General features: G+C 41.2%; 2 protein-coding genes across 2 annotated transcripts in view; one reads left to right on the forward strand and one right to left on the reverse strand.

The window, feature by feature from the left end:
* Positions 1-5,113: 5,113 nt before the first annotated feature.
* pofut2 (protein O-fucosyltransferase 2) lies at positions 5,114-16,823 on the reverse strand. The gene is made up of 9 exons (XM_017713519.2): positions 16,665-16,823; positions 14,324-14,574; positions 13,961-14,105; positions 13,342-13,452; positions 13,037-13,103; positions 10,897-11,022; positions 10,229-10,409; positions 8,963-9,086; positions 5,114-6,861 (listed from the first exon to the last, which is right to left on the reverse strand). The coding sequence occupies exons 1-9, from the start codon at positions 16,817-16,819 to the stop codon at positions 6,708-6,710; spliced, it is 1,314 nt and encodes a 437-aa protein (XP_017569008.1). The 5' UTR covers positions 16,820-16,823; the 3' UTR covers positions 5,114-6,707.
* A 273-nt stretch (positions 16,824-17,096) lies between these two features.
* Positions 17,097-26,541, forward strand: part of hibch (3-hydroxyisobutyryl-CoA hydrolase) — a 54,054-nt gene continuing 44,609 nt past the window's right edge. Inside the window, exons 1-6 of the mRNA XM_017713518.2 lie at positions 17,097-17,222; positions 17,878-17,920; positions 18,036-18,167; positions 18,407-18,491; positions 20,537-20,617; positions 20,703-20,755. Coding sequence (XP_017569007.1) covers positions 17,191-17,222; positions 17,878-17,920; positions 18,036-18,167; positions 18,407-18,491; positions 20,537-20,617; positions 20,703-20,755 — 426 coding nt within the window. The 5' untranslated portion in view covers positions 17,097-17,190. The remainder of the gene's footprint in view (positions 17,223-17,877; positions 17,921-18,035; positions 18,168-18,406; positions 18,492-20,536; positions 20,618-20,702; positions 20,756-26,541) is intronic.

Below are 26,541 nucleotides of genomic sequence, written 5' to 3' on the forward strand. Positions count from 1 at the left end.
AAATAGTGATGTGCATTAACCTTTTTTGTGTTTTCAATGTTTTGAACCAAATATTAATGTTTCATTTTGCTTATTTTGAGAGAAACTCTAGACAAACACCAGTGAACTAGCCAGCTAGCATCCTTGTTAGGTCTGCTGTCATGTTAATGGGTACAAAAGGTAGATTAAATAAACAATGGGAGTGATTTAATGTGACGCTGTATATAATGTATTCCATTAATATCCAAATCAACAGTTCATGGTTTTTGTAACTGCAGGTGACCTCAAATGTTTGTGAATTAAGATGGATTGTCATTTAATACATTTAGACAGGACAAAAGACAGGAATGGAGCCCACCAAAGGGACACTTTTAAATTAGTGACACAACTTTAAACTTTATCTACAGTGTAAAAAGTAAACCTAAAAAAATCGACTTCATGTGGTAACAAGAAACTGACCTAGTTTTATTCAACTAAAAACTACCTAGATTGAAAGAATCTTTCATTCAAAGTATTTATTTAGGTTGAATAAGACTAGTTAATTTACTTGTTACCACATGAAGTCCTTTTTTTAGGTTGATCTGACCAGCCGCCTTTTACAGTGTACAGCTTTCATCACAGTCAGACAGACGTGCTGAGATGTCAATGTGTTTGAAATGCATTTGTGTGAACAGACAGGTAATGTACTGTAAATGTACAAGAGGGGCCACACGTGAGCCTAAGTTCACCACTACAGCATAGCGTAACCAAAAGTGGCTCGACTGATCAACCTAAAAAATGACTTCATGTGGTAACAAGTAAAATAACTAGTTTTACTCAACCTTTGAATAAGCAATTCTTTCAATCAGTGTAATTTTTTTGAGTTGACAAACTAGTTTAACTGCTTTTCACCACATGAAGTAATTTTTTAAGTAGAACTGACGAGCCACTTTCTACAGTGTAGCTCTATTCAACCTAAATAAATACTTGTGTATGCATATAATTGTATGTGTTTAACTAACTCTACACCTGTAAATTCTACACAATTCTGACTTGTGGCTTCTTTATAAACTTAAAATTATTGTGTCATGATTGGTTATTTTGAGTTCTGCAAAAACAGGTTTATAATGAAGCAGTATTTCCAGTGGTATTAGGCATCTGAGGCATTTGGTTAAGAGCCCTGCAAGGGTTTGGGAATGTGTTACATTTATATAAGAGAGGGTGTTTTCCCTTTAAGAGTGTTTTTCCTTCCCATCATGAACAAATGACAATTTACCAGAAAGAGGCCAGGGGGAAACGGGTAAAAGATTGTAACCTATAACCCACTCACAAAATACTACACAATGGTACTCACTGTAAAAAAAGTGGCTCATCAGATCAACCAAAAAAAACAAACTACTTCATGTTGTAACAAGCAATTGAACTGGTTTCATTCCACTGAAAACTACGGTTGAAAAAATCGCTCATTCAAAGTATTTATTTAGGCTGAATTAAACTAGTTTATTTACTTGTTACCACATGAAGTCATTTTTTAGGTTGATCTGACGAGCCACTTTTTTTTACAGTGAATTTACTTTTAGAAATTTCCCTTGTTCATCCAAAACTCCACACTTTGATTAATATTAAAGTTTCATTAAACATTTCAAATATTGGTTGAATACAGGTTGTCCGGATACCAAAATTGAGCCATACAGTGAACAATTAGAATAAGATCTCATTGTTCTGAAGTGAACAGGTCTGGAAATCAGTGTGTAACAAAAAGTCTCATTATTGAAACACTTTGTCCATAATTCAAGAAACTTTTGGTAAAGTTTGAGCAATGTTATGATAGTTTAGGCAGAGAAAAAATGGAAAATTCAGTCATTGATTTTAACAGAATAAACATTGTTAAGGTAAAAGAGTTCAGTCTAAAGTCCAAGTCAGTTAAAAGCACTTGACTCTGATTTTGAGCCAGTTCGGTAAAATGACTCCTATAGTTTTCAACAGGTGTTTTTGCTAAAAATAATTAGGGAAATAAATAATAAAATAATGAACAAAATTCAATTAAATAAGGTAACTTTAATGTAACGTCAAGGTAACAAGGTCAAGTCAAATCAGTTTACAGAGCAGCAATAACAGAGGGTTGGGAAATGAAAGAAATGAAATGAATAGAACAAATAAAAGGAAACGTTACATAACAATTATGGATGGGTAAAAGAAAATGGTCAAAAAATACCTAAAAAAGAAATGGACAGATGTGTGATACAGATATTGGGCAGTTAGTTTAGTCATTGTGTGATGTAGGTCACTTTTCTCCATACCCAAGATGTTCTAGTTACAGCCTTGTTTTCTGGTGGATCACCTCCTTGTTCACCCAGAAACCACTGTGTTTGGTTTAAATCAAGCCAAATCATATATTAAAACTAAAAATTGGCAAAGCCCTCAAGCCCATAACATAAGAATTCAATCTAAAACACCTTCCCTGACTTTCAGTAGACCACTGTAACGGTAGACCAGGTGACCACACACTGCCCACTCACAATTTTCTCTGTGGAAAGCTCACATTCATTCTTTCAGGAATGACGAGGCTAAATGACAGCCAACGCTCACACTTCTAAAGCATTCACTCTTAAACTGTAAGCATTGTTCTGGCTGACTGTGTCACAGAAACCACCTTGACACGCCCAGCGATGTCTCGTGGTGCTCACATCCAGCTTGTGCACCATGTAATATGAGCACATAACTTTGTGAAAAAAAACTCTGTTCCATTTGCCAGCAGCCCAGACTTGCATTCAGTCTACTGGAGATACACAGAGGCTATATTGCTCAAATAAATGTGTGAAAATTGAGATGTTCTTGGTCGTGTCATTATGTTGAGGAAGTATGCATCTAATGCGTGTTTATGTTAGCTCTAGTCATGCCTGTTTGCTTGGAAAACTCCCTTAAGCATTTCTGTGCTGGAATGAGAGAATGTGCATAAGATTATGTGACATATGAGGAAGTTCTGTAGATCCCTGTTTGTTTGGATAACTTTCTTGAGCGTTTGCTTGCGTTTGAGACCTGAGAATATAAAACTGAAAATAATAATAATAAAGCATTTTTTGTCAGCTGCCATAAAATGTTCTTTCAGCCTGTTTTAGTGGTCATTCAGTTCAGCTTTGATTTTTTGTTATTTAATTAGAAACTAATTTTTTTTTAATGAAACTATTTTAGTTCAGTCATATTAATAAAAATATCTGACAAACTGATTTAATGTCCATGAGAGGAATGGACTCTAGGAGGCCCACCAAAAACGGATTGACTTGAAGGCACAATTCATCATTCTTTCTTCTCACGCATAGGGGAGAGCAGGGCTGGTCAACATGCAACGAGGATATTTATATGTAGTCAAACAGGTTCAGTCAGTATAATGTAAATTAGGTCATCTTCTTGTTTTAGATTAGCAACATTATCTGCAAATGCAGCAATCAAGCGCATATTTCTCTGGATTTACCCTGAAGGCTTTTACCAGTATATCAAGACCATCTGTACGAGACTGGCTCTAGACTTTTAGGGGACTCAGCAGATTTTTTTGGGGGGAGGTTCCCATCTTGCTAGCTGATATACTCTAAAATTAGAGGCTAAAATAATGACACAAGCTGTCATATGATTGGAAAGGAGAATCAATAACAGCCTAAGTATCTAAACAGAATTAACCACAGCCTGAATATCTAAACCTGGACTAATCACAGCCCCAGTATCTAAACCTGAAATAATCACAGTCTGAGGATCTAAACCTGGACTAATCACAGTCTGAGTATGTACACCTGGATTAACCACAGCCTGAATATCTAAACCTGGACTAATCACAGTCGGGGTATCTAAACCTGAATTAACCTTAACCTGAATATCTAAACCTGGACTAATCACAGCCTGAGTATATATACCTGGATTAACCACAGCCCGAGTAACTAAACCTGGACTATTCACACTCTGGGTATCTAAACCTAGACTAACCACAGTCTGGATATCTAAATCTGGAGTAATCACAGGATGATTATCTAAACCTGGATTAATCACACCCTGATTATCTAAACCTGGACTAATCACAGCCTGAGTAATCTAAACATAGATTAATCACAGCCTAATTATCAAAACCTGGATTAATTACAGTCTGAGTATCGAAACCTGAATTAATCACAGCCTGAATATCTAAACCTGAACTAATCACAGCCTGAGTATGTATACCTGGATTAACCACAGCCTGATTATAAAAACCTGGACTAATCGCAGTCTGGGTATCTAAACCTAGACTAATCACAGTCTGGGTATCTAAAACTGGATTAATCACAGCCTGATTATCTAAGCCTGGATTAATCACACACTGAGTATCTAAATGTAGAGTAATCATAGCCTAAATATTTAAACCTGGATTAATCACAGTCTGAGTAGCTAAACCTGAATTAATCACAGGTTGATTATCAAAACCTGGACTAATCACAGCCTGCATATCTAAACCTGGGCTAATCACAGCCTAGTAACCCAGTAACCCTGCCTGTGGAGTAAGTTGTAATATTTGCACTCATGCCGCTGTCTGCTAAACTGGTTTAAAAAGGAATGTTCAAACTGTTACATTCTCCCCTTAAATTCCCCTTAACTTTAAATCAGTTTCATAGCAGCAACTGAAGAATCCACAGTTGTTTCTGTTAATTACATGAATAATTAAGAATAATAACTTAATAATAAACAGTTTAAGAGGTTAGAATTATCATTCATTTCAAGTAATTAACAATGAATATACAAAAACTGACCATTCAAAAATTAATATTTACAAGAGTATTATATGTATTAATAATAACAATAATCACAATAAGAGTACGTAAAGAGTCATAATACAACGTCAGGGGCCTTAAAGACAGTCATATGACTTTGCCAGCCATGTTCACACCATTCTGGATCTGACTAGGCAGTTTTTACATGTGGCAACAGGGAACCTGGGATCTCAACTTGTGCTGATCACTGTTTAAATGGTGTTTACGTTGGTTATGCCCTGAGGAGCAGTGTGCAATCCCTGTGCTAGAATATTACAGTTCACTACTTTGTTAGTGAACTTCGATGCAGTCTATATTTATATATTCACCAGCCTTTGAATATGATTGCAACGATTTATGCAAGAAGGAGAAACGACTTAAAGAAAAGCTGTAAAAAGATATCTTTATCAAAAAATACACATATTGAAAAATGTACATCTTCCAGGTGTAACAGAAGGTTAAAAAAAATCACAGTAAGGTCATAGTCGTGATCAAGTCCAAAACCAAGAACACAGATACAATGATAAAACACAATCAACAAAAGCTTATGTAGACAGAAAACAACACTGTGGCTCCAGATGACTGGCATCGTTAAATGTTTTCCTGGTCACAAACATTTGAACGCAGCTTTTAGTGAAAGTGAACATACAATACTGTGCAAAAGTCAGAAATCAGCCTCCATTTCTTTCATTTTCAGTGAAAAAAGCACACATTTAATTTCAAAGGCAATAAAAAAGCAAAGAAAACATGTAACAGAACTATATATAACTAAATATAATATCAAATAACATTAATATTTCAGTATTAATCTTCCATTCTTTCCTAAAGTGTTACATTTTCCAAAGAAATCTGCAGAGATGTTTTTCCACACCCCCAAAGTTCAGTCTTAGAAGTTGGTTATTTTCTGTCTCTGACCATCCAAGTAATTCCAAACATATTCAGGGATACTGAGGTCTGCACTCTGGGGTGGTTCTTCATGACAGCTACACATCCTTTCAGACCCAAAGCACTGAGGTGTCTTCTCATAGTGGAAGGATGGACAGAAACACCTGTGGATGTTTTCAGATCTTTATTTTTTTCCTCTGTGTTGTTGATAGAAGCCCATTTTCTCAGTAGCTTTTGATCTTTTTTTTGAACTCCAGTTTTGGAAACTCCTGTCTTTTTTCCTTGGAATTTCTGTGGATTATCTCCCCAAAAATGAGTAGCTTGTACCTAATGACCATTTTGACTGTAAATGAAAAAAATGAAGGATGGTCTGGCTTTGGCATAGTACTGCACCACATTATTGAAACAGTAAATCAAACACTGCATACTCATTCGGTTTTGTTATGGTTATCAAATCCAACTTGAAATGTTTTTTCAGTCACATCTTAAATTTTCTAAACGAAAAAGGCACATAATGTAAGAGTATGTAAGAAAAATAAGAAAGCAACACAGTGTGAATACAACACTATCAAACAGGAGCTGATTTGTCAAACAGTACACACAGAGCTCCCTATTGTACACTTCCAAGACACAAAGTGTCCTGAAATAATCCGATTCATGAAAGAAAAGGAAAAGAACTGAACATCATCTCATATTACCTGAAAAACACGTTTGTAGATTGCAGTACACTGCAATTCAAAAATACTGTTGACCTCTTATCAAGTAGCATCATTAAGGAAAAAAAAAAAATTCCATTCCAAGATCAGCTCCAGAAGTGCTGGGGGGTTCCCACACTGTACATTATATAATACAGCCAAAATAAACCCAAAATGCAAAAGTTAAATAAAGCATAGCAGCATTTTAGGACTCACCTAGGGAAATGACTGTGCTTCATATAAACTTTATAGCATCCTTAATAAACTATAAATAATCTGTAATATGGAACCACAGTCTCAACCAGCAACGTTTCTTGAAATCTTCCTCCTGAAGTGGAACTGAATCCAACCCAGTGCTGTACAGAGCTTTTGTGTTTGGCACTTTGCATTCTGAGAGTTGTCAATACACTATTTTCCAGTGCGTAGGCTGCTCGCATTCTTTCTCAGAGTCACCACAGAAGCGGTTATATGTTGTTTTAGGGTCAAAGCCCAAGATCTCCCTTTCCTCATGGATTCGGAAGGAGAAGGTTGAAACTGAAGTCCCGATAAAATATCTGAAAAAGAAAAAAGGGAAGAAATAAAGAAAACGCAAAAGCAGGAAAAAAACAGAAAAAGAAAAGCGTGATGCCAGATTATTAAGAACGTTTAGGTAGGAATGTACCAAAATGGCCATAATTCACTTTTACATTCCCATTTTCTAGCCTCTCTTTCTTGGTTAGATTTAAACAAGCTGGGCTGGGTTGGCTGCTGATGAATTGTAAATGGTAGAGCGAGCAAAAGACTGACCGCTCTCTCTACCTCGCCCTGTTTCTGTGGCTGTGCCTTTAAGACTGATATGTAAATGACCTCTGTTCTGATTGACACTGTATTGATCGAAACACTCCTTATAACGTCAGTGTGAATGGGCGGGGCTAACTGCTGTAAGCCGAATAAGTGGATAACTGTAAACAAGTTGGCTTCCATGACATCATAAAACAATGAAAACAGCTTGTTTTTGCAGCTGAAGTCACTTTTCCACTGCATGGTAGGAGCTCGATTAAACTCGACTCTACTTGGTTTTTCATTAGGCAAAAGATGGTACCTTTTTTGGGTACCATCTCTGTCATGGTTTCAAACGAGCTAGGTCGACACAAAAAAAGTGATATAAAAGCACTATACACTACTGAAAGCATATGCTAACAGCAGCTCCCAGGTTAGTATAGCCTCTCATCTCGTCATCTGAACTCTCCTCTTCTGTCTTCCTGCCATCAGGCTTTGCTGAACAAAATAAGTTTCCTTCACATCTCGGCAGTTTCATTTGCTGTTGCTATGACGACCAGCTACACTGAAGGGATACTGTACGTGTATGACGTAGCTGGTACCAAAAGCAAGTCGAGTTGAGTCGAGCTGCTATCATCAGTGGAAACGCGGCTTAGTTTCCATATATGGACTGCAGGGACTGAAGAGTGAATGGCACATTTTAAAATTTTACATACTACATGAAACTTATATCAAAACAGTGAGGAAATTTCTATTGATGAAAAACCTACAGTACACATTAAAGCGGTGGACACCAATTTTTTAATGGAGGTAGGTTTACATTCCAATCAAGCAGAAACTATTTGTTTCCTCTTTTTAAATCAGTCAGTCTCAGTCTTCAACTAACTCATTATGTATATTAAGTGCTATTCTGCTTGATTGAAATTAAAAAATACAGCCACACCTGCTCTCTGCAAATATGACAGGTGATGCCTGTATTATGCCTGTATTATGCAACTAGAACGCACCCCTACAACATGTGACAAGGAGTGCTACAGGTAGGCCTATTGCAACAAAGGGCTTTGCTGGGTGTTTTTCCAGTTCTGCATGGAAAAAATTTTGACCATTCAGACTTAAAGTGGTGGCCTTTCAAAGCACTGCGACAATAATCAGCTGTAGCTTTAAGTGAAATCATTCACTCATCCACACCAACAGACTCGCTCTGATCTTACTGCACCTTCAATCTAGCAAATCTGTACTTACACATGTAGATTGACGTCTTGTACATCTTCTATCCATATCCTGTACAATCTGGAAGATTTCTATATCAGTATCCTATGAGTACCTGCATCTCATTTATTATATACCTCAGACTAACTGCACATACGGAATGTGTACAGCAGCACATTTCATAGTTATAAATTATATATTATTTCATATATATACACATACTGACTCTATATATTGTAAATATATATAGATATATATATATATTTTTTGTATTTGAATTCTATAAGGGGGCTACACACCTAAGATTTTCACTCACTTTCCACCCGTGTAAATGTGATGTGACAATAAATGTCATTTTATTTGATTATAATGACAGAAAATTCAAACTAATATAAAAGGCAATTTAGCCCAACTTACTGTACTGTCATTACTTCATTACTACTGGACGTACCAGTTTTTAGACTTAAATAAAATTCAAACCATTACGAAATGAAAGGGAAAATGTACTTCAATTATACAGACAAAAGTGACTTGGTAATTATACTCGGAAATGTTTCTAATTCCACCAGTCACACTGCCAAGAAGAGGTGATTACTTCCTCAAAGAACAAGAAGATTTTATCCCAACACTCTCCTCCTGTATGCGACAAAAATGCGTCTTAGGAAATGCCAGGGTGTGGCACTCTACCTGGAGTGAGCACAGATCCACTGATCTATGATGGCGACGCCTCCGTCTTTCAGGAGCTCCAGGTCCTCCCAGCTAGGCTCGTACCGCACCATCTCCGGTAACATTTTCCTCAACTTGGCCATCTCTGTAAGCAATCATAAACAATTATGATATAAAAGTAGTTCTAACATTTAAAACTCCTGTCCTACTGTGAAGAAAACCTCTCAAAATATAAAAAGTAAGCAGGTCTTCATCAAACACAAAGGAAAATGTATATAACAGTGATCCAAGTCAACAGTACATACACTTGAAAGCAGTGCTAACCTTTTCAAAATAAAGCTCTTTTTCCGGCAGATAATGGACAGTAATTTGTTTATTAGCAGTGATGTATCCGCTGATGTTGGTGCATATATATTTAACAAAATGTAGAAACGGGGACCAAATCCACTTGCATGTCAGAGACATAAAACATTTATAGTCAAATGCAAAAATTTGGGCATTCTTGGTCCAATTAACGTTTTTTTTTTTTTTTTTACATTTTCTCCCAATATGTTAAAATTAAGTTGTGCGTGTTACCTTAAGAACTGGAAAATGTTAAAATCGTGCATTAAAATTAGCTGAAAATGCCATTTTTTTTAAGCCATACTTGCAGATATTTTAACACAGTGCCCCAAATACACCTAAACATTCCGCTCTTCTGGAACACAATAAACACATCATCAATATCAGTTTGAAATATTGGTCAAATCAAAACATGAGTCTGATGCCAATATTTTTTTTAAACACCTATATATGTTTTGAAGAACACCCATTTTTTTGACTTAATGTGTGCACAATGTGCAGCTAACAGATTCTTCTGGAGATTCTCCTTGTGAATTCTGTTTCAGCTCTAAATAGACCAAACCTGATACTCCCAATCTGATGCCCCTGAAGGCTTAATCACCTGCAGTGTGTTTGTATTCATATACACGTGTGGTTATGAAGGGAGACCCTATGCAAACATTTGTCATGAGGAAAGTCATTAACAGAATTGTGTTAAACAATAAAGAAACATTATGATTGGTGACTAATCATATGATATAAAATATGCCATAACTTTTATACAGGACACATTTTATGTTTTAAATTCAGCAAAGTACAATAATTGTAGGTTTAAACAAAAACTTATTTTCACTTAGAAAATCAACAAAACATTGCATTTGGCATTGCACTGCATTTGACCCTAGGAATTAAAAGTAACCTTGCAAACCCAAACTATCACTACTGCCCTCTTCGGGTCATTTATACCTTCTTCATCAGCATCGGTGGCAACAAACACGTTCTCTAACTTGTTCTTCTTCATAAGGCTGCGGATCTTTTTAACCGCTCCTTTCAGGCTGGGCACGTCATCCCGATGGCCCCAGATGAAGTCCTTCCTGCGCAGGTGGACCCCCAGGTATGGACCTCCCTTAGCACTGCCCAGCTTGGCCTGCCAGAGACAGTCAGTTAGTGGTCAGAGTCTTTGACAGAATGTAACCTTATGATGTAAGGCGAAATGTTGACTGGTGTTAAAGTCAACAGGCATAGCTGATCACTCAAACCAGTGAAAAACAACAAAAGTCAAACATCTATCTTCAGAGCTGTTATTTAAAAGGACATCCCCCATAATTCAACCTAAGTAAGCAAAACATTGTGTCAGTCATGTTGCCTTTCAATGGAAACAGCTGTCTTCACTTCTACACACCAAGCAGGTCTGGTACTGTATTTGAAGCGTGTGAAAGAGGTTTTAGAAGACATGCATCACATTTTTCAAATATTTCAAATGTCACGGAAAGTCTCCTGTGGCTATGCTTTGCAAAGGATTTTCCATGGTTTACTGTCAAGGACCAAAAAGCTTTGGAAAAGACCCTCACTAAAATTTGACTCCTATGCAGGAAGAATTGATAACCACAGGGGAGTGTGTGTGTGATATTCACCCTCATACGTGTCCAGTCCTCATTGTACGGGGTGTGGTCCTTCTCGTCAGTGGAGTTGAGGTACTTAGCTCTGAACTGGTCCCCGATAACGCGCAGGTGCTTGGCAAACACCATACTGCGTCGAGTCTGAAAGACACAGCGGTTCTAAAACACTGACACAGGGGTTTCAAGCCATTGGAGAAAAATAGAGGTCAGCTTTTTTTGCTTATTTGAACACCATTTTTCGCACAAGTAGCTCTTGTAATTATACCCAAAAAGGCACAAATGTGTAAATAAACCATGCATTACAACATAAATCATATCAAACAACTTTCAGCAAAGTCCAGCAAAAACAAAAATCGGGATATATGCTATATACTCCAACCAGCCACTTAATAAAAACCACCTCCTTGTATCTACAGTCATTGTACGTTTTATCAGCTCCACTGACCATATAAGAGCACTTTGTAGTTCTACAGTTACAGACAGTCCGCCTGTTTTTCTACTTACTTTGTTACCCTGTTCTCAATAGTCAGGACCCTCACAGGACCACCTCAGCACTGCAATGACACTGACATGGTGGTGGTGTGTTAGTGTGTGTTGCACTGGTGCGAGTGGGTCAGACCCAGCAATGCTGCTGGAGTCCACTCACTGTTCACTTTATTAGACACTCCTTCTTTGTTGGTCCACCTTGTAGATGTAAAGTCAGAGACTATAGCTCATCTGCTGCTGCACACTTTGTGTTGGTCATCTTCTAGTCCTTCATCAGTGGTCACAGGATGGTGCCCACAGGACGCTGTTGGCTGGATGCTTTTGGTTCTCAGTCCAGCAGCGACATGGAGGTGTTTAAAACTCCAGCAGCACTGCTGTGTCTGATCCACTCAGACCAGTCTAACACACACTAACACACCACCACCACAACAGTGTCACTGCAGGGCTCAGAATGATCCACCACCCAAATAATACCTGCTGTGGGGCCCTGACTAGTGAGGACCCGGGTGAAAATATGTTGAGAAAGAGATGGACTAAAGACAGTGAGTGTAAATATAAGGAGGTGGTTTTAATGAAGTGAAATGGTTAAACAAACATATCTACAAATAAAACTTACTTATTGTATTAATATTATTTGCATTTTTGTGTTTATCATATATTTTCTAGCTTATTTGCACTAGCTAGAGATATATTTGAGCACACAACAAAGCACTATTTTGAGTAACTCTGGGTAAGAGTGTCTGTTAATTGCCATAAATGTAAATGTAAATAAAGCAGTTCACACACAGACTCTCACACACTCTCACACTCTCTCACACACTCTCACACTCTCTCACACACTCTCTCACTCACTCTCTCACTCACTCTCTCACTCACTCACTCACACACTCACTCACACACTCACTCACACACTCTCTCACTCACTCACACACTCACTCACACACTCACTCACACACTCACTCACACACTCACTCACACACTCTCTCACACACTCTCTCACACACTCACTCACACACTCACTCACACACTCACTCACACACTCACTCACACACACACTCTCACACACTCTCACACTCTCTCACACACTCTCACACTCTCTCACACACTCTCTCACTCACTCTCTCACTCACTCTCTCACTCACTCACTCACACACTCACTCACACACTCTCTCACACACTCTCTCACACACTCTCTCACACACTCTCTCACACACTCACTCACACACTCACTCACTCACACACTCACTCACACACTCTCTCACACACTCACTCACTCACTCACACACTCACTCACACACTCACTCACACACTCACTCACACACTCTCTCACACACTCTCTCACACACTCTCTCACACACTCACTCACTCACACACTCACTCACTCACACACTCACTCACACACTCTCTCACACACTCTCTCACACACTCACTCACTCACACACTCACTCACTCACACACTCACTCACACACACTCACACAGACACTCACAGACACTCACAGACACTCACACACATTCTAAGCTGCCTGGCCCTCAGGGTCGCAGTGGGGTGCTGGAGCCCAGCGGTCATCGGGCGGAAGGCAGGATACTAAAGCAGTACAAATAAATTATTTCTAAAATGTCAGTGGACAGTGGTTTGTATGAAACAGAGTAACACAGAAGTGAACTTACATCCCAGTAGTCTTTTCCTGCATAATGATCATGTAGCACGGTCTCAGCTCTGTCCAACAACACGGAGCTGTAGCAGAATGAAAGTACACGTATTACATTTTCTCCAGCCATTGTAAGGATAACCTGAGAAAACTACACCCAGGATCGGTGCTAAAGCATGACAGCTTTTGAGAACAATCCAGAAACACTTCCATTAGTAAATATTCAGTTAAAACAGAAACATGCTACAATCTTAACGATATAAGCAAGTGGTGGTCTACTTTAGACTTCCTTAAACTAAAAAGCAGGTCTCGTCAGTGACTCACGTAGCTGTGATATTTTCCTGCAGGAAAGGGGCTAATATGGAAGCATGGCCCTGAGCAGATAAACAGGTCACATTGAGCGCACGAGTCTCCTCGTAACCCCAGAACCAGCCTCTAGTGGGAGCAAGCGGAATCAATGGTGCATTTCTGAGATACTTCATTTACATTTTGCATAAAGTCACAACACAACATTGACAATTTATACAGACCAAATCTAAAAAGCTTTGAGCTGAACTGCTGCTTTACATTTCAAACACAAACAGCATGAACCATCAAGACCTATAAAAACACGGGGAATAGATTACTTGAACCCTGTTACATAACACTGAAATAATAGTGCCGAAACCATGTCACAGCAGATGACATTTGCTGTCATAAGGAGTCGATTTTGTTCAGTAATATAACAGTGTCATGACCATTACCGGTAACTGTCATAATACATGCATAAATGTTTGAGGTCAAATCACTGGAGAAAATCTCTCATGATAACTTTTGACAGATTATGGCATAAGCTACGACACATTTAGGGCACAGTTATGTCAATGTTATGTAGCAGGGTTCCAGTCAAGTGTTACCTAAACATGACTGTAAGGTTGCATGGCCATTGAGACCCTACCAGTACCTGTAGTAGCCTTGTTTGTCTTTGGTGTACATGAGGCGGTCAATGCAGGGTCGCTCATCCACTTTTTCCTCCCATTTCCCCTCAGTCCAGCCTTCAGCGTAGTTCTGCATCACTAGCACCTGATCAATGAAGGGCCCTCCAGACTCTAGAGCCACACACAGCATAAACATACAGCATACAGACAAAGAACGCATACAAACACAAGAAAGAAGACGAACAGAGAGAGAAGCACATACAAACTTCAAGAAAAATGCCAATGGACCACAATAATAATGAAGAATGAGAACTGCATATGATAAGTTATCATGAACAGCTGTCTTCTCGCTGGCCACCAACAGCAAAGTAATCAGACATGGAACTAACCTGCAATGAACTCTTCATATTCAATGACAGGCACATTAGTCTGCAGGCTGGTCAGGCTGAAGAACTCGGCCCAGGGGATCCGCACCTGGTGGACATCAGGGCTCTGCCAGTGGTACAGGCGCCCCCACGGGGGCAGCACCAGCACCCAGTCTCCCTGCTTGCGCAGGGTCTTCAGCAGAGACGCCATGCGGATGTATACATCACGCCGCAGGTTGAAGCCCTCTGGAGGGTTCACGTCATACAGCAGATAGCTGCGGATAAACAGAACAGGTAAAGTGAGGAGAAAATGAAAGTAAAAAAATTAAAATATAAGCATTTACTTACATTTGTACAATATTTAATGACAGTCTTACTTGTATGCATTCTGCACAGACACAGACACAGTTTAGCAAGACTCACACAAACAGTTGGACACTTTGTGAAGAAAAATTAGCAGGAAAATCGAAGTCTTTTAAATCAGGCCGGAAGCCAGAACCAAACTGTAAGTGCTGCATCCTTAACCAAGGGTGTCAGGGAGGAGAAATCTATGGTAGGTCAATACAGCAGTCGTCCTGACTACCTTTTCCAAATGCTCCACACGTTCAGGGGAGAATCAACAGCCGCATTTAAAGCAAAGAAAATGTGTCCGCTTGTCTTCCACTAGTATCCCTAAAATGGAGCCAATATAAATGATGCATTCAAACCTTCCTATGTTAGTCAGTGTAGCCTTTTATAACGGGGACACGCAGCTGCACAAAATGCAGTTTCACTTCTATTCATAAATATGTGCAGATATATATTAATGGCATATGATGACAATACTGACTAAATATGTGCAGCACCACCACACTGAGCACCGGCACTCCTCAGGGCTGTGTGCTCAGTCCACTGCTGTTCACTCTACTGACTCATGACTGTACTGCAAAGCACAGCTCAAATCACATCATCAAGTTCGCCAATGACACGATTGTGTTGGGTCTGATCAGCAAGAACGATGATTCAGTGTACAGAGAGGAGGTACAGCGGCTAACGGCCTGATGCAGAACCAACAAACTGTCTCTGAATGTAGACAAACTTAAGGAGATGGTGGTTGACTTCCGAAGAGTGTGAGGTGACCACCCCCCACTGAACATCACTGGCTCTGCTGTGGAAATCGTCAGGAGCACCAAGTTCCTTGGTGTCCACATCACAGAGAACCTCACCTGGTCCCTCAACACCAACTCCATAGCCAAGAGAGCCCAGCAGCGCCTCTATTTCCTACAGAGTCTGAAGAAGGCTCATTTCCCCACTCCTATCCTCACCATGTTCTACAGGGGGGCTATGGAGAGCATCCTGAGCAGCTGCATCATCGCTTGGTTTGGGAATTGTATTGCCTCTGACCGCAAGACCCTACAGCGTATAGTGAGGACAGCTGAGAAGATCATCAGGGTCTCTCTCCCCTCCATCATGGACATAGACACCACACATTGTATCCGGAAAGCCACTAGAATTGTGAACGACCCCATCCATCACTCACATGGACTTTTTTCACTGCTGCCGTCTGACAGAAGATACTGAAGCATCCGTGCCACCACTGCCAGATTCTGCAACCGCTTTGTTATGCAGCACTACACACAAGTTACTGTTTACAGGCTCTCTGTCTTTTTCATGATGTAGCAGAGACGAAATGAGAAGAGCAGAGATGAGCAGAGATGAACAGAAAAGAGCAGAGACGAACAGAGATGAGCAGAGATGAATAGAGATGAACAGAGATGAGCTTAGATGAACAGAGACAAGCACAGAACAGCAGAGAAGAGCAGAAATGAACACAGACGAACAGAGGAAGAGAAACGAGTAGAGACAAACAGGGATGCACAGTGATGCACAGAGATGAGCAGAGACAAGCTGAGATGAACAGAGAAGAGCTGAGATGAACAAAGAAGAGCTGAGATGAACAAAGAAGAGCTGAGATGAACAAAGATGAGCAGAGATGAACAAAGATGAGCAGAGATGAACAAAGATGAGCAGAGATGAACAAAGATGAGCAGAGATGAACAGAGATGAGCAGAGATGAACAGAGATGAGCAGAGATGAACAGAGATGAGCAGAGAAGAGCTGAGATGAGCTGAGATGAGCAGAGAAGAGCTGAGATGAGCAGAGAAGAGCTGAGATGAGCAGAGAAGAGCTGAGATGAGCAGAGAAGAGCTGAGATGAACAAAGAAGACCTGAGATGAACAAAGAAGTGCTGAGATGATAAAAGAAGAGCTGATATGAGCAGAGAAGAGCAGAGAAGAGCTGAGATGATCAGAGGTGATCAGAGAAGAGCTGAAACAGCTGAGCGGGTTGATGTTGGATCCTCTAAGCTGTGTTTTCAGAAACCTACCGCACATCTCGAGCTGTCGCCGCTACCGGAGACGAGGTCGGATTTCCAGCACGAAAGGCGTCGTGCTCTGATCCCAGAGCGGAGGCGGAGGAGAACAGCGCGGAATAAAACAGTAAAGCGTTAAAACTCAGCCCGGGCTGCTTCTGCTCCGCCATGACTTTAAGGCCACGCACTTCCGGAGAGCGCGCGGCGCGTCCTCAGTTGCCAGGCAACCGTCGGCCGCCGATGACGTTGATCTTTCCCCAGTTGAATTCGTTCGTTGACTGTAATTTGGATTATTATATTATGTTTCACCTGCTTTACAGTGACATTTTACGAGATAATCGTTTTTATTTTCTTTCGATGTTGGAAAATATTTTTAATAAATAGAGGGGTGAGGTGGGCAGCGCGGTCTCAGCCAGCGCTGTACCGGGAGGTGGCAGTAGTGAGGTTTCAGCTCCCGCCTACCAAAATAAGCCGGAGCTCGTCTCAGGGGCAGTCCTGCGACCGCTTTGCAGAAACAGTTGCTGAGACGCTTAAATCAGCGATGGCTTTGAGCGCCTTAAAGACTGCGCTGAGGTGAGCCGAGTTACCGCCTTTTCATTTGGCCGAAGTGTGAAATCCGTCTTACCTTCCTTTGAAATTACAGCAGAGGTGAAGTCACCCAGATGGTCTCCACTCTGCTCCAAAAGTATCCAGACGCCCCTTCCAATGTGTGAACTCAGCTACTTTCAGGTGCACCCATTGCTGTCGTTCAATTGCCCCAGCAGAAAGGGGCACGCTGGAGCAGCCGCACACGAGCCCGAGGTCACCGTGCCCGGTGCCAAGGCGTCAGGAAGAGGGGCAGCATTGGGCTGTGGAGCTGTGTTCTCTGGGGTCACGAAGCTCAATACAATACCTTTGGGATAAGCTCGCGATCCAGAACTGAGTCAGTACCTGACCTCACTAATGCTCTTGTGGCTGAATGCAATCAAACCCTCACAGCAATGTTCTAACATCTGCTGTAAAGCCTTCCCAGAAGAGTAGAGGCTGCTGCTACAGCAAATGAAAGGCAAACTGTCTACAAACGTCTAGAACGGGATTTTAGTTTTAGAGTAAGGATTGGTACATGCTCACTGAATAGTCTCTCATCTTAGCCTTGGGGATCATATCCTTGATTCAGCGGTTATGCTTTTAGAAGTGATGGATTAAAACTTGCAGAGAAAGTAACATAAAATGTTCTCCTCCCATTTAGTCTGAGATCTCTCTACAGATTGCAAAAGATACAAGCACACATGGTAAGTCCACGACTGCATGCTAAACACAGTACTGTAAGTAATATACTGCTTCAGTAATATTGTTTCTAGTCAAACCTAGGACTGTTTGCTTAAAGAATTTTGTCCACTTGACCAGATGTCCAGCAACACAGGAAAAGATGTTTTGTTGGAGAGAGTGGGGAATGCAGGTGTGATCACCCTGAACAGGCCCAAAATTCTCAACGCACTGAGCCTGGACATGATCCGACAAATCTACCCTCAGCTGAAGGTGAGAGGAGGCCTTTATTTCAGCTGCAGTTTCTTATTGATCATAGACTACAAAGACACCTATTCACAATGTAGAGATTATGTAACATATAAAGTTATGTCAGGTTTATAACCCTTTAAGAATAAGTGTCATTATTCTGTTAGTAATCATCATTAAATAGAGCTTGGCAAGAAAACTGAATCATTTATTGCACTGTAATTTGGTTTACCTTTACCAAGAAGGCTATCTTTTCTGTCTAGAAATGGGAGAAAGATTCAGAGACGGATATTGTGATCATCAAGGGTACTGGAGACAGAGCTTTCTGTGCCGGAGGGGACATTCGATGTACGTGAGTGAGAAAACTTCAGATAGGATGTTCTTAGTTGTGAAATGAATAACGGATGATGGAAAGGAGGTTTGGTGACCTCAGGGTCACATCAGGCCGCGAACTTCAGCTTTCGTTTGCAGCCGAGTGTGAGGCGGCCGGGTTGAGGATCAGTACCTCCAAATCTGAGGCCATGGTTCTCAGGCGGAAAAGGGAGGAGAGCCCTCTCTCTGGCTCTTTCCTCAAGTGGAGGAGTTTAAGTATCTCGGGGTCTTGTTCACGAGTGATGGTACAAGGGAGCGGGAGATTGACAGGCGGATTGGTGCTGGGTCAGCAGTGATGCGGGCTCTTTACCGGTCTGTTGTGGTAAAGAAAGAGCTGAGCCATAAGGCAAGGCTCTCGATTGACCGGTCGATCTACATTCCCACCCTCACCTATGGTCATGAGCTTTGGGTAATGACCGAAAGAATAAGATCGCGAATACAAGCGGCCGAAATGAGTTTCCTCCGCAGGGTGTCTGGACTCTCCCTTAGAGATAGGGTGAGAAGTTCGGTCATCCGGGAGGGACTCGGAGTAGAGCTGCTGCTTCTCCACGTCGAGAGGAGCCAGCTGAGGTGGTTCGGGCATCTGGTTAGGATGCCTCCTGGACGCCTCCCTCGGGAGGTGTTGCAGGCAAATCCACCCAGGAGGAGACCCCGGGGAAGACCCAGGACACGCTGGTGTGATTATATTGCCCAGCTGGCCTGGGAGCGCCTCGGAATCCCCCCTTGGAGAGCTGGTGGAAGTGGCTGGGGAAAGGGAGGTCTGGGCTTCATTGCTTAGGATGCTGCCCCCGCGACCCGAACCCCGGAGAAGCGGAAGATAATGGATGGATGGATGGATGGATGTATGGAAAGGATCATAGATGACATCAGATCCTCTGTAAATAATGGCCATGTTGTTTGAGTGAATTAAAGGGGAATTCCAATGTTTGTTTTTTTTATTCAAAATTTCTGCCTAATTCAGTCATAACAACATGTAAACAATCAACAAACATCCACTTTGACCTGTATTTAAACAAAATAATACAAAGAAAGAAGATACGTATTGTTTTATCCTTTCCCATTCATTTTTTGTGAAATACACACTCGCTCTGAAATGGATGTCTGAAGTTTGAGACAGGGCCAGTTTAAGACTAGGACCGTTGTGAAATGTTCAGAAGACACTTTGAAAGAAGTTAGGTAATCAAGACTTTGGTATAAAAGGTGCATCCAGAAAAGACGGAGTCCTTTATGAGCAAGGACGGGTTGAGGCTCACATCTTTGTCAAAAAATACACCAGCAAACAATCCAACTGTTTAAGAACAACATTCTTCAAGTGTTTGCAAGGATTTTAAGTGTTTCACCCTCTACAGTGAACAGGATTATCAAAAGACACCTCAGACAGTATTGAACTGTCAGAAACACTGCTGACTTCTCTGGGCTGAAGCTCATCTGAGATGGACTTGTGTACAGTAAAAATGTGTATTGTGGTCTAATGAGGCAAATTTTCATATTATTTATGGAAATAATGGACAGTTTGGGCCAAGGCAGTAAAGTACCATCCAAACTGTTCCCAGTATAAAGTTCATAAATCAGGGGTCTGTCATGAAATTGGGGTGAAAACATTGTTAATGCTGAACACATATTGGAGCAGCATACAGTGCTGTGCAAAAGTCTGAACCAATGACCTTAGCAGTGTGCATTTTACCAGTAAAAGCATCACCTATCATTAAGAGTAGATCCAAATAAATGTAAGTACAGTAAAAAGTAATGTGCATTTCTAATTTTGAAAGAAATTATTCTTTTAATCTTAAAGGAACGATTTTGAAAAATGTGTAGAATCCCTTTTTAAAGATGGTGCCAGTTTCACTACTGATATAAGGAGCATAGCATAAGGAAAAGTGGTGCAAGCCGTCTTGCAGTTACACATTGTCATAACGTTGCATGAATTTCCTGTTATGTTGTTTTAGTGAAGCAGTTACATTGTCAGAAACGTGTTGTCATTCACACTGAATGTGTTTAATGCCATCTCTGCTTGTTTCTAGCTCTCGCAGATGCTGGGAAAGTAGGAGATCCTTTAACACAAGACCTATTCCGTGAGGAATACACTCTGAACAATGCAATAGGTACATTCAGACTCTGAACTGTTGGCCACATGTACTGCTGATATCTGATTAGATCTGGTTATTTAATCCCTCTTTTGATTTTTAGGTACCTTTAAGAAACCATATGTGGCCCTCATCAGTGGAATTACAATGGGAGCTGTAAGTACTATATTAATATATTTTTTTTTTGTTTTTTTTTTTTAAACAGTATGCAGTCTTTTGTCTCCCCTGTTACCCTAAAGCACTACTGATCAGGAGGGCAGAAGCTGCGTGGTCCTCCTGGCCACTGCATCTTTTCAAACCACTGACCTCTCAGAATTATAAGGTGTCTGAATGTGCTCAAAGATGAAACTCTGAGCATCCAGCTGTGCCACAAGGAATGTCAGTTGGTGGGTATGGTGCTTGGAGATGGCAGAGAGCGGATTCTTGGTTCTTTTTCCTTTCAAAGTAAGCTTGTGAAAACAGGTGGCACAAAGCTCAGCTGATGCTCAGATTTTACCCTGTGTTATGCTGCTTTTTGGGCACTGTAGACTAAGCACTGACTATATTTATCATGGGCAGCACGGTGGCATGGTGGGTAGCGCTGTCACCTCACAGTGAGGAGGGCCTGGGTTCGATACCCCAGGGTCCTCTTTGTGTGGAGTTTGCATGTTCTCCCTGTGTCTGCGTGGGTTTCCTCCCACAGTCCAAAGACATGCAGTCAGGCCAATTGGACTTGCTAAATCGCCCCTGGGTGTGAGTGTGTGAGTAATTGTGTGTGTCTGTCTGTCTGTCTGCCCTGTGATGGACTGGCGACCTGTCCAGGGTGTATCCTGCCTTCTGCCCAATGACCGCTGGGATAGGCTCCAGCCAAAACCATTATTACTCTTCCACCAAACTTTACTGTTGGCACTATGCATTACGGTAGGTAGCATTCTTTTGGCATCCACTAAAAACCAGATTCATCCATCAGACCACGAGAATCAGCACTGCAGAGAGCATTTCCACTGTCCCAATGTTGCTTTGCGCCAGTCGTGCTGCCGTTTGACATTGCACATGGTGCTCTTATGTTTGTGTGCAATTGCTCGACCATATAAACCCAATTCATGAAGCTCAGTTCTTGTGCTGATGTTGCTTCCAGAGGCAGTCTGGGACTATGCACTATGCTCTCCAGCATTCGGCAGTCTCGCTCTGTGAGTTTGTGTAGTCTCCTAATTTGTAGATGAGCAATTCCTAGATGTTTCCCTTTCACAATAATAGCACTTACAGTTGATGGGGCAGATCTAGCAGGGCAGAAATGTCACAAACTGACTTGTGGCATCCTATCACAGTTCCAGGTTTCAAGCCACTGAGCTCTTCAGTACGACCCATTTTACTGCCAGTGTTTGCACAGCCTTGTGCTTGATTTCACCTGTTAGTAATCAGTGTGGCTAAAATACCTGAAGTCAATAAATAGGAGAGGTGTCCACATACCTCTGGCAATACAGTGTATTTCTGAAAATAACATATTTTCATGTTGTACCACTTTACTGCCACCAGGTGGCTGTCAGAGTACAATATTGGAGTCTGCAGTCAAGCATCCTGAGGGATTTTAGGCTGGATTCTCATGTTTTTTCCTGCAGTTTGTCTCTTCTAATCCCTTTAGAACAAATCTCATGGAAACTAAAGTGCTCGGCCAGCTTATCTTAATGGCTTGCTTTATAATGTTCTCACTTGAACAGAGATACGGGTCCAGTTAGAGCCTTAGGTCGTTTTTATTCATACTGATGTGATATTGTTGCTGTAAATATCTACAGTCCGTCTTCTTATCTGAAAGGCACTTAGCATCCTGTCCTGTCAGTGTGAGTGTAAGTATTTTCCCTGTTGTCTTTTCTCCTCTTGTACCAAGTCTTCGTGCTAGTTAACACTTTTAACTTGGGAAGTAATATGCAGTGCAAACTACATATTCAATTGGCCTATAGATGTAGTTCTCTGACATCTGCGTTGTAGTCTTTATGTAATATAAAATCTTCTTTGTTGTTTAGATTGCACTATATTGTGACGTCCATGATGTGCCATGACTCATAAACCCTCACTAATCCCTCAGATCTGCGATCTGCACTGTGTAGATGATCCAGTAGGTGGAAGCAGTGAGCTACTTTCAGCAAAAACACCTTGGTTTGTTATGAATTAGACGCTCTGTGGCCTCGGATTGGTCAGAAGGCCATACGACGTCAGCAGAACATGTTGCTGCCTATTTTTCTTTTTTTTTTCCCTTTTCCCCTCAGACCTCTGTGAGATTTGTGTGAAATTTGAACTGAAACATGATTTGTCTTTAGCTCGCCCACTATACACACTGTGCGTGCACTTTGGGTCAGTTTTGCTTTTTTTGTGTCATGTTTTTAACACAATAAATTCTAATCCAAGCAGTGCGATGGGGGCCTCAGCCACGTCTCAGGCAAAGCAATCCATGCTGTTGTAGCCTCATCTTAGCTGTGAGGAGGCTACCCTAGTCCAACACATGCTCAACTTCAGACATGCTGCTGCTCAGATTCGTCATTGCTCCCGTGTTTCTTCTTGGTTGAGTGATGCTTCTCAAGGTCAAGGAGCGCTAGGCTGGGTGGACTAGGCTTTGCTCGCCTGCCCAGGAGCTCAGGGCAGATGAGGATGAGGATGTGGAACTCCACGTTAGTGATCGTTTCCAAAAGCTCTTGCTGTACAAATCGCTGCATGATTCAAACACTGTGCTGAGACTAATTACTTGAGGTGGCACAAATCAGATACCAGGTATCAGAATCAGGCCAATATCTGCAGAAACTGGTGGATCTGGTAATGGAGGGATAGCAGAATGACTTTCGTCCTATTCTGTAACAAATCTGTCCTGAAATAGCACTCGCTCATGCTGTGTAATGTTTTAGGTGCATAGTTTTTCATGTGGTGTGGTAGTGTTTGAGTAAGTTTGAGCATGAAAGCCTACTTTTAGATGATAAGCTTAGGTGATGCACTTCAATTAAAAGTAGCGAATTTTTAAAGAAGTGGTTTTTGGTGAAAAATCTAATCTACACCGTTTTCCCCGATACAGTCAATCAGCCAAAACATGTTTAGTGTCCAAATTGTACTGTTTGTTGTCCAAATTATGTACAAGGTTGACATTGCTGACAAATTGTGAGAAGTAGAAATTGCAACCAACTTCTAAGACTTGGAGAACTTTGGAGGTGTGGAAAAAATATCTCTGCAGATTTCTTTAAAAAACTAAAAGCAATTCTCCCCAAAAGATGAAAGCTGTAATAGATGCAAAGAGTGGACACACTAAATACTAAACAGTTTGATATTATATTTGGTTATTGAGGCTTCTGTGTACAACTGTGCAATATGTGTGTGCTTTTTTCCTAAAAATGGATAACTTGATAACTTGGTCTCTGATTTTTGCACAGTACTGCAGCTGTTTACACATCTGCCCTACCTGTTGCCGTATGTGGTGGGAATGTAAGAATGTGCTGGATGTTCTCTGCTAAGGCATCACTGCAAATCCCAAAATAATGCACCACATAGTAAATAGGGCATAGTTTTGCCAAGAACATCAAAAAAGAGGCTCAACTGACCAGACGCACTAGCCAATGATGCAGAACAGAAGCCCTTATAACGGTGGCCTCTAACTGTCAGGTAACATATGAGCGAGCGCACATGACGTGAACACACTGTTGGGGTCATCGAGGCCAATGTGAGCAGAAAAGTCTTTGCGATCTAAAACAGGCTTTTGTTGTTTACTGAAAAGGCATGAAAGAGAGTGAGCTGAGTCTGGGTCAGGGGCTGCAGACGGTGGTTCGTTAGTGTCTTTAGCCTGGGGTTCAAGCTGATCTCAGGTGAGTGAGTATGCCCTAAAGTTTATATAGCCCCATATACGCACATCTCTACAGGAGCCGAAGTTTTCAGGTGACCTTCAGCAGGCTTCCAGTCCAGATAACCTTTGTGTGTTTCTATATGCTGCAGGACACACAGGCATTAAGGAGAGTGTTTATTGAAAAATCAAATATATTCGTTTGAGCCCTTAGCTCAGCTGTAATAGATCCTCCAAGAACAACTTTGTGCTTTTGTGTCTTTTTTAAAAGTGACAAGCTGCCAAAAGCCATAAAAGCATGTGTATTTGCCATTACTTGGGTGCTTTTTTAAATGTAGTTTAGGCAGGTTTAACTAGCACGACTCATTTTAATTACTGGCACAACTGGCTGATTTGTTCCCCATGGGTGGTGATATGACCTTTAAAGAGGAGTTTTTCAACATTTTGCACATCTTGCACATCTGGACACTTTATTTGGTACAATATATGCACATATATATCTGTGGTCATTATATGCCATCACCTGTAAATTGTTATACAGTCATTATTGCACTGTATTTCTCATCTCAGGTTATAGATATCATCACAGACTGTTGTGTGTATATATATTTTCTTTTTCTGTTTGTATATATGCCTGTAGATAGGATCTGGTTCATTTATTGTTGTTATATGTCTACACCCGTTTATGGTTACTGTACAGTGTTGTGTGTCTGCTACTGGCTGCCATCCATCCATCCATCCATCCATCCATCTCTACATAATTCATAATTAAGATGTAAACATAGTCACTCAGAGTGGTTCTGAAATCCTTAATTGTAGAGAAACTTACAGACTCAGATTGCTTTAGTGGGGGTGATAGAAACCAGGGATCACAGTGTCTACAACACAAATGCAGCCATTATACTGGATATTACTATCCAAAACCACCAGTGAACCTACACCTGTCTTGAGTTTTTATACGTAATGTTAATAATACTAACTTTGTGGTAAATTAAAAAAAAAAAGTTTTCCTTGGGGACTGTTTGGCATTGCAACACCCTGCATGTACTTCTCTTTTTAAAATATTTGTTTTCCAGCCACAAGCTTCTCTCAGAGCTATTCTAATGCAGTGTAGCACAGGCAGGGTATTCATAACAACTTCATATAATACCTTTCTGTGAGGGAGCCTTTAGAGGTATGCAGTGCTTCAGACGTCTGCTTCCTGTCACTACCACTGTGAACAATTCTGACTCGGCTGGTTTCTCTAAAAGAGCATTTCACATCAAACCACTCGGAATTACTTTCTGTGCATCCTAACGTTTTAATTACGTGTTTTGAAAAATGAGTGGGATTCTGTTTTATGGTGATTTACTGTTCATTTCTAACTTTTAGTTGTCATTCATTGTACAATCTAATTGGTGCAGGTAAGTTTGCAGAGTAAGAGAGTGACGTTAGAAGTTTTCCAAGGAGTAACCAGTTAAGTAATCTCATTTCAATTTGAGCAAAGTAGTGTCACGATTCGAGGGTCGGGGGCTCCCGAGTGGCACAACCATCTAAGCGTTGGCCCTATCATCAGGAGATCACAAGCTCGATCCCTGGTGATGCGAAAGCCGTCTGTGGCCAGGAGTCCTAGTGAGCGCAATTGGCCTCGCTCTCTCTGGGTGGGTAGGATGGCGATGGTAGTCAGTGCAGGCGTCTGTTAGCTGATGTAACAGATCTGGCGGTTGGCGCTTTCCTCCGAGCGCGTCTGTCCAGTGACGTTGCGTGAGCAGCAGTTCAAAAAGATGCGGTTGCTGGTTTCACAAATCTCGGAGGAAGCCTGTGTTAGCCTTCACCCAGCTAGCGCTGGTGGTGCCATGTGATTGGGGAGTCCTAACTAGCGGGTGGAATAGGAGACGAATAAATTGGGGAGGAAATTGGGGAAACGCCCCCCCAACACACAAAAAAACAAGTGTGTAGTAAAACTTTGGGCCTGGCCGTTTCAGGGGTTAAAGGGTTCTTTGCATTGAGAAATGGTTCTTCAGATTGATGGAGAGAGTGTTGTATATGATTCTATATAGAACCTTTTTGACAGGGGTTCTATATAGCACCAAAAAGGGGTCCTCTGTCGTTAGCACCCGCTAGAACCCTTTTCAGAAAGGATTTGTATAGAACCATCTACAGCACTTTC

Source organism: Pygocentrus nattereri, chromosome 6 (genome assembly GCF_015220715.1).
Source record: "Pygocentrus nattereri isolate fPygNat1 chromosome 6, fPygNat1.pri, whole genome shotgun sequence".
NCBI classification, from domain to species: Eukaryota; Metazoa; Chordata; class Actinopteri; order Characiformes; family Serrasalmidae; genus Pygocentrus; species Pygocentrus nattereri.

Coding starts and splice junctions, on each gene's coding strand:
- pofut2 (XM_017713519.2), bottom strand. CDS start 16,819: ATGGCGGAGCAGAAGCAGCCCGGGCTGAGTTTTAACGCTTTACTGTTT. Junction 13,453..13,960: donor GACAAACAAGGCTACTACAG/GTACTGGTAGGG, acceptor TGCTCCCACTAG/AGGCTGGTTCTGGGGTTACG. Junction 6,862..8,962: donor TGGATCTGTGCTCACTCCAG/GTAGAGTGCCAC, acceptor TTTCTTTTTCAG/ATATTTTATCGGGACTTCAG.